This window comes from Centruroides vittatus, unplaced genomic scaffold, assembly GCF_030686945.1.
Source record: "Centruroides vittatus isolate TY-2023 unplaced genomic scaffold, ASM3068694v2 contig_457, whole genome shotgun sequence".
Classification (NCBI taxonomy): domain Eukaryota; kingdom Metazoa; phylum Arthropoda; class Arachnida; order Scorpiones; family Buthidae; genus Centruroides; species Centruroides vittatus.
The window spans coordinates 103,732-113,016 of NW_027122253.1; the positions used below are offsets into that span (position 1 = coordinate 103,732).

Consider the following 9,285-nt stretch of genomic DNA (forward strand, 5'->3'; position numbering starts at 1 on the left):
AGATAGTCTCAACCACCAGCCACACTAGACGGATGTCGACTCCTACAACGTTACCACCATTTGACCCATCGAAAATTTCATCGAGGTGCTCATCAACTGATGACCAGCTCTCTTTACTTCCTATTAGGAACTTTACAAGAATCCTATCAAGAACTTACCTGCGATTTTTTGTCGACCGCTGCCATCTAATATCCAGTAGTATCCCAACAACTTACGAACCATCTTACTCAGAACAAAGGAAATCACCCACCCACGTGTTTTCTCGAACTACAACCTTTACCCTCGACCTCAAAACCTCCAGCCAATCAACAGTGTTCACCACTAATGAACAACAGGAATCCTGATCCCAACAGCAGAAGTATGCCTCTGTCCACATATATCGAAGAACTACTACTTTATCAACGTGATAGTACAAGACAACAGAAAGGAAAATAAGAACCTTTTTATCTCATTCTATATTACTGTATCGCGATAAACTCTGTACCGCTTAATAATAATGTAGCTATTAAATACTTGCGAATAATTTTTCAGCTATTCGAGAGAGAGTAACCCTCAATATAAACCCCAGACAGTTAAATAATATCAAACTAGTTCTGTTTAGGACAAGTTCGATTTAGAAAGTCCGATGTAATGTGAGGACCAGGTTAAACCAGCCCAACAGATATTAAAATTTTATTGTTCAAATCTCCTCAGGAGATATCAGTCCAGCGATCAAAATCCAAAGGATGTGCAGCCTTCCGCTGTCAAACGCACTTCCCGTCTCTCCAGATCCGACCTCTGAGTTATGGAGATTGACTCATCACCCACTGTCGCGATTGGTGATTGCAGCGGACACACCTGAAGTATATAAAGGGGAGAGATATCTGGAAATGGGGTGGCTGAACGTCCGAAGACGACGAACATCCCGGCGAATCCGAATCCGAATCGAAGGCCAAACCCAAAGACGCTGAAGCCGCCGACTACGAGCCATCCAGCCCGATTTTTCCGCTCACCGCCAGAGCCGAAGAACGACTGATCCTCTTTCCACTGACCGATCAGTCCTACAAATGTTGTCGATACATCCCAGGAAGAGGTATGACCTCTAAGTTTGTGAACTCTCTCTCCCCCCCCGTGATTAGGGACAGGATGCGTAGTTTTTCTGTATCAGGTTCTCTATCCAAATAAATCGTTATCTGTGTTATCCTGGCTCCGTTATTTCGGATATTGCCTTGACTTATCGACGAACCCACACACTTCCTTCACTTGACCTGACAATTAATTACCCAATCCTGACAAGCCAGGATATCATAAAAATTTAGCCATTCTTGACAGTGGGGTGGGTCTTGCCGACCTGTTTGCCAAAGAAAAATGAGGTATGACTCTGTCCTACATCCAGGCATTCCCACAAATTCATCTTCAGGCTGAAATATCATTGGACTATCTTAACAGTTAAATGTTGTTTTAAAATAAAATACAATAATAGAATAACAATTTTTTAACTATTTGAATATAAAGCAAAACTAAGTAAAAATTAATATAAATAATGAGTAAGAGTAAAATGAAAAATAAATAACTTAAAAATATACAAAAATATCTAGTAGAAATGAAGTAATTTTGGTCTTCTGACAAACTTATATGTTAGAATGCACTTGAATTTTGTTGGTAAACTGTCTGTGTCTTTCGGATTAATTCACTTATACATTATACATACTTATTATACATTAATGCCCTTTCAATCTGCTTTTGTATGATTGAAGTTTTTCAGCATTCTGTGCTAACGAAGTTGAGTGCTAACGAAGTTTAACAGCTACTATAGCGAACTTCGTGGTATTACAATACCAAAATATGAATCTTTGCTAACACTGTAAAAAATGGCTGTGACTCAATAACAAATAAAGAAGAATCTAAAAAAATGTTGCCACAACTAAATGATCAATGATGATGCTCATCGAATTATACACAAGTTGATTTTTTCCATAATCAGAGTGTTGTCGTTAATTGGCGTCTCTTATTAAACTGTTGAAAAGTTTTGTATGTTTACCATATAAATAAGTAATAGTTTATCCTGGGTAATAGGTAATAGTTTATTTTGGGTAATAGGTAATAGTTTATTCATATATCATGGGAATGTCTTTTGATGTGCTACTTTTTCAGGTTCGTGTTTATTTTTAATGATCTTTTTACTGTTACTTTAACATAAATTATTTTTTATTAAATACAGTAGAGCATTGTTTATCCGACTTAATTGGAAACTGGGGTTGTTCGAATAACTGAAAAGTTGGATAACCGAAAGGTATGAAAAAATACATTATTAGTATAGTGTATTAGGCCTGGTTTAAATACTAGTTTTCCTTTCGTGGTCGAGCCAGTGCTGCCAGCTAAAACATGCAAAAATTTAACAAAAATAATATTAAAGTAGCGAAGATAACCAAATTTTGTAGCGCCACATCACTAGCGGACATTTGAATTTCTGACTAGAACGAAATCGGTTAACCGATAAGTCGGTTAATCGTGGGTCGGATAACCGACGCTCTAATGTATTTCATACTAACGTATCCATTTTCGATCTTTAACACGAATCACTATCAATTTTCGAAATAACTTAAACATATTCATTAGCTGCAAATTGTAAAGTGCTTGGGCTTAAATTTGAAACAATTGTTAAAATATAAATTGCCACTGTTTGTCCTTCGTTAATCTCGAGTACCGACAGAAAGCTGAAAGACGAGTGGAACGAAACAGGAAGGAAGCCCGGATTAACTATATAATAACAACTAATGCGAACCAAACGTTTTGTTATTTCAATTCAAATATTTCTCTTGAAAGGAGTTAAATACATCTTCATCTTTCCTTTCTAATATAGAAAGGCACGGGGCTACAAAACGATTTCAAATACAGTCAAACCTGTTTTTATGCACTCTTTTTATGTGCAATTTTTATTTGTGCGATTTTTTTAATGCGAATTTTTTATTTGTGCGGTTTTTTTTGTGCAGTATAGTTGGCGACTAGTCTCGTGCGATTCGTCATGTCTCACGTTGACTTATTATAGCTAAATAAACTTATTATAGCATAAATGCACTTATTATAGTAATATTATTGCATGAATATGTGAAAAATGAAATAATTTACTTTTTAAGTCAACAAAACACCACCTGGACAAAAATATGTAAAACAGACGACAGACCAGACGATGCAGTCAAGTGCTGGCATCTGTTGTCAATAAATTCTATTTTCGTACGGTTTTGAGTTATTTTCTATGTGAGACTTTTTTATGCGGTCCCTGTTGACCGAATTAAAAAATATTTTTTTAATTGTGTTGCGAAAACTATTTTTTGCAGCCATACGTGAAGTTTCGTGCGATTTTTTTATGCGTTTTTTTTAATGCGGTCCCTATCCCCCGCATAAAAAACAGGTTTGACTGTACTATTGCAGAATTCAAATTAAACTTACGATGACACACACACCTACTCAGAATATTTATCATTAAACAGACTGAAGTCGATGGTTATCTGTATTGTTCTTGTTGCCGCCTCGAGCGCCACCGTATTTTTTGTGAGAAGAAAAAATGATAATTAAAAAACGTTTGGAGACGAGAGTTTTTTGTAACGGCCAAGTAACGGCCAAGGGCGTCAGCCATATTGTTTTTTTTTCTTGTTCTTGTGTAACGACCCGCAAACCGCATTAAACTTTTATCAAACCGCAAGTGTTTTCTTTCATATTTATACAGTCCATTAAAGATCGACAAACATCTGGTCCGTCGAGGCGGATGAGAAGAAAAGAGACAATTTCGCAAGCAAATAAGATTGAGTTCAAACTTCATTAAGTCGCCTATCCAAGGTAGGAAGAATTTATTTGTCCGTTACACGTGGTAGAGAGTTTAAAATGGATCAGCTCGAGAAATTAAGGAAAAAACGCGCTTCGATAAGAGCTAGTGTGACGAGATTAATTAGTAAAGTCGATAGTCTAGTTGAAAGCGACGATAGAGAGACAGAAACCTTTCTAGAAATATTGGATCAGTTTAGTCGAAAGGAAGAGTCGTTGAGAACGTTAAACGGGGAGATTGAGGGCCTCATTACTAGCCCAACTGACTATGACACTGAGATAGTCAATAGTGAAGAATATGAGGACAAAATTATAAGTTGTAAATTTAAGATCCAGTCTCGTATTAAACGATTAGAAGCAGATTCGTCCGTCGTTATGGTGAGTCAGGCCCCCGTAGGTCGAAATAACTCCGCTAATATTAAATTACCAGAGATTCCTCTACCGAAATTCTCTGGAAGATATGAAGAATGGAGTAACTTTAAAATGCAATTTGATAATATCATTTCGTCAAGCGAGCAACTATCGGCTGAACAGAAACTACATTATTTGAAAGCTGCTCTCATAGGGGAAGCTAAGAGTTTAGAAACGTTAAATGATTCATTTGCTTCATTGTTTCAAGCGTTACAAGAGAGGTACGAAAACAAGAAATTAATAGTAGAAACCCATGTTAATGCGATTCTGGACTCTGTAAAACTAGCTTATGAGTCAGCAAAGGGTTTGAGGAACTTAATTGATCTTGTGAATCGGAATATGCGAGCTCTAAAGGTCCTGGGATATGAAAGGAATGAGCTCTCCGATATCTTAATTCTAAACATTGTACTTCAGAAACTGGATAAGGAGACACTAAAACAGTACGAGTTCAGTATTAGTTCGAATGACGTTCCTAAGCTAGATAATTTGATTTCATTTTTGGAAAAGCGTTCTCAGATTTTAGAAAATATTAATAAGGCCACGTTCGTGAAGCCAAGGTGTAATCAAGATAGAGTTAAACCGAGAAACTTATTTGTGAAATGTAACAATTCTATGTCTCGTTGCATTTTATGTAAGCAGAATCATCCTGTTTACAATTGTGATTCTTTTCTACAGTTGGAAGTCTCCCAAAGAAACGATGTTGTGGCCAAAAACAACCTCTGCTTCAATTGCTTAAGTGATCGGCATAAGTTATCACATTGTAACTCCAAAAGCTGCTGTAAGATATGCCGAAAGCGACATAATACATTACTGCACCAAGAGAAACAAGCTATAATTGGTTCAAATGCACCAGTGATCGACAGCAAACCGATTTCAACCAAGCAGGATCTTAATCCCGACGCAATAGAGTTTCGTGAGAGTATACCTCACTCACTATCATGTATTGACAAGGGAAATAAGACAGTAATTCTCTCGACAGCCATGGTTTGGGTTTTAAATCATACTACCGGAGCCAGCATTCAAGCGCGCGCAGTATTGGACTCGGGCAGTATGTCAAATATCGTAACTAGAGATTTCGCAAGTCGTCTGGGCACACCGCAAGAAAGAATCGACCTCACAGTCTCTAGTATAAGCGGAAATAAAACCTCGGTCAAGTTTAAGCTGCCTGCTACAATAATAAACGGTAATGGATCCTTTTCTAAGACGCTAGAGTTCTTAGTGGTGCCAAGGATCACGGATTTACTTCCGGTTTCCTCTCTACACGTCAGCAAAACAGAAATACCCCGTCAGTTAGCTGATCCAAGATTTGCTACACCAGGCAAGATTGACATGCTTATTGGAGCTGAAGCATTTTTTGAAATAGTCAAGAACGATCAAATTCGTCTATCGTGCAACAATAACCTAACATTTCGCAACACAGTTTTTGGATACATCGCTACTGGGTCCACAGACTCTAATGATCAAGATAAATATTGTGGACTAATATCAGAGTCTGAATCAATCGATAAATGTTTACAAAGGTTCTGGCAAATAGAAACTCTTACAGAGGCTCCAAGTTTGATGAGTAAAGAAGAAGAGTATTGCGAAGATCATTATCAAAGAACTCACAGACGTAATGAAGATGGGAGATACATTGTGCAGATGGCAACCAAGGAAATACAAAACTTGGGAGAGTCAAGGAAGTTAGCATTGAAGAGATTGAATCAATTGTGGAAGAGACTATCAAGGGACAAACAATTAAAGGAGTTATATCAGAACTTCATGAAGGAGTATTTGGACTTGGGCCACATGGAAAGGGTGCAGGAACCTCCCGCTGATCAGACAGCATACAATATATGTTACTACCTTCCGCATCACGGTGTGTTTAGACCAGACAAAACCACTACAAGGTTAAGGGTAGTCTTCAACGCATCTGCTCCCACAACTTCTGGGCTGAGTCTAAATGATCATCTCTTGAAAGGTGAAGTAAAGGAAGATGTTTTCGAGATCATGACAAGATTTCGAAAATACAAGTACGCTTTTACAGCAGATATCCAGAAAATGTTTCGTCAAATTCTAATTGAGCCCTCGCAACGAGATCTCTTAAGAATTGTTTGGAAGAACGAGGAAGAAGAGATGCCAGTCACCTACAGACTGAAAACTGTGACTTATGGAACCGCCAGTGCTCCCTTTCTGGCAGTGAGAACCCTTAAGCAGTTGGCTTACGATGAAGCAGCAAGATATCCTCTGGCCTCTAAAACCATATTACGAGATGTCTACATGGATGACATTGTGTCAGGTGAGCAAGATTTCGATGCTGCCCTCGAACTACAATCTCAGTTGTGCAACATGTTGAGCACATGTGGAATGACACTACACAAATGGAACTCTAATTCAATGAAATTGATGAACAGTAGTTCACCAGAAAATAAGGAACATTGCTTTTCCTCAAGTGCGGAACCAACAGTAAAAACCTTAGGCATTATTTGGAAGCCGGTTGAAGATCAGTTCATATTCAGGGTATCGATTCCAGAAAAATTGCTTTATACAAAACGAGAAGTATTGAGTGTCATCGCCAGACTTTATGACCCCTTGGGTCTTCTGGGACCAGTTATAACTCGAGCAAAGATCTTTCTACAAAAGCTGTGGCTCAGTAAGCTCGACTGGGAGGATACTCTACCAGAAAACCTTAACTATGATTGGGTGAACTTTGTGTCGTCCTTGAAAGCCCTGGACGATCTTAAGATCACTAGATATATTTTAACAGATCCACTTCAAAGGGCTGTCTTGCTAGGATATGCAGATGCCTCGGAGTCAGCTCATGGAGCAGTAGTTTACATGCATTGCATAAAGGAAGATGGAACTGGCAAGACACGACTTATTGCTAGTAAATCTCGTGTCGCTCCTCTTAAGGTTATGACAATCCCTCGATTAGAGCTATCAGCTTGTCTAGTACTGTCTCAACTTGTCAAAAAAGTACGCTCATGTCTGCAAATGGATATAGCTGAAGTGATCCTACACACAGATTCAACTATTGCCATCGCTTGGATCAACACTCCCGCATATCGCCTGAAGACCTTTATTGCGAATCGTGTGGAAAAGATCCAATCTATTACTGAAGGCTGCCACTGGAAACATATAACTTCCCACTCCAATCCTGCAGATGTAGTTTCTCGGGGTTTAAATCCGCAAGATCTACTATCCATGGAATTATGGTGGAGTGGAGTGCAGTCTCAAGTAGCACCAACCGTTCAACGTCAGGATGAATATGCCATCGACACTTCCTCCGATGAAAAATATCTATCTGAGCTTAAAAAACAATCGCATGTTAATTTGGTGTCAGTGTCAAGCTCTGACCTTGACAATACCCTGTTTGAACTTAGTAATAATTACATCAAATTAATTCGCATACTTAGTTATATTTTCCGGTTTCTACATAACATAAAACACGTAACTCGTCGATTTGGCCCTTTATCAAGGAAAGAACTCCAAGAGTCCAAAATTTATTTGATCGGCAAAGTACAAGGAATGGCCTTTGCTGAGGAAATAAAAACATTGCAAATGGGAAGGAATCTAACGAAGGGTCAATTAAGCAGATTACATCCCTTTCTAGATAAACAGGGTCTAATGAGAGTCGGCGGTAGATTGAGCAATTCAAATTTATCATTTGATAAAAAGTTTCCAATTCTGCTACCTAAAAATCACAAGTTAACCCACTTGATTATGAGATATTATCATCTGAAAAATTTGCATGTTGGTGCACAGACTTTACTTTACCTCGTCAGACAAGAATTCTGGCCTTTAAGTGGAAGAAACCTGGCCAGAAGGGTGGTACATGAGTGCCTCGTTTGCTTTAGAAATAAACCCAAAGTCATGGAACAAATCCTAGGAAATCTTCCTTCGGAGCGAATGACTCCAAGTCCCCCCTTTAAACATGTAGGGATTGATTTTTGTGGTCCCTTTCTTATTAAATATAAGGGACAAAGAAAGGGCACCTATCAGAAGTGCTACGTCGCAATCTTCGTTTGCCTTGTGACTAGGGCAATTCACCTTGAAGTAGTTACCGACCTAACAACCGAGGCAATGATAGCAACCTTGAAAAGATTTTTTAGCAGAAGGGGTAAAAGTGCGTCAATTTGGACAGATAATGCCACAAATTTTGTGGGTGCCAGTGCGGAGTTGAAACGCCTACATAACTACGTAAAAACACCTCCTGACAGTTTAGCTGATTATCTCGCCAGCGAGGAGGTCACTTGGAAGTTCATACCGCCCAGATCACCAAATTTCGGTGGCCTTTGGGAAGCAGGAGTGAAGTCCTTTAAACATCACCTAAAAAGAACCGTAGGTAACTCGCATCTAACTATAGAGCAGTTTATAACTATCACCACGCAGATAGAAGGAATTTTGAATAGCCGACCGCTCACTCCTATGTCCTCTGATCCAAGCGACTTCCAAGTTCTAACTCCAGGACACTTTCTTATCGGAAGACCTCTGACTAGACTACCGGAGTCAGATCTCACCAGTAAACCAGATAACTATTTGTCTCAATGGCAAATGTTAACTAAATTTGTTCAAGTTATATGGCGTAAATGGAAATTGGACTACCTAAACAACCTACAGGCCCGACATAAGTGGCAATTTGAGAAGGACAATATAACACCAGACTCAATGGTCGTCTTAAAAGATGAAAACCTCCCACCCGGAAGTTGGTCGCTGGGCCGTGTACAGGAAGTTATCAAAGGACCCGACGGGAAGGTGAGAGTTGTTCTGGTGAAAACTCCTCAAGGTGTTTTTAAGAGAAGCATAACAAAATTGTGCCTGTTACCATCCATCTAGAAAGAAAATGTGATTCTCCTTGGTGACCTACACGCGTCATTTCTGTTGTAATTGTTAAATTTAAATTTAATGTTTAACATTGTTTATTGAAGTATTACTTCAACGCGGGCCGGGATGTTGCCGCCTCGAGCGCCACCGTATTTTTTGTGAGAAGAAAAAATGATAATTAAAAAACGTTTGGAGACGAGAGTTTTTTGTAACGGCCAAGTAACGGCCAAGGGCGTCAGCCATATTGTTTTTTTTTCTTGTTCTTGTGTA

At 38.8% G+C, this 9,285-nt stretch overlaps 1 protein-coding gene across 1 annotated transcript; it reads left to right on the plus strand.

The window, feature by feature from the left end:
* The first annotated feature begins 3,861 nt into the window (after positions 1–3,861).
* Positions 3,862–9,027, plus strand: LOC136977369 (uncharacterized). Its single transcript, XM_067272828.1, has one exon. The coding sequence runs from the start codon at positions 3,862–3,864 to the stop codon at positions 9,025–9,027; it is 5,166 nt and encodes a 1,721-aa protein (XP_067128929.1).
* The last annotated feature ends 258 nt before the right edge of the window (positions 9,028–9,285 follow it).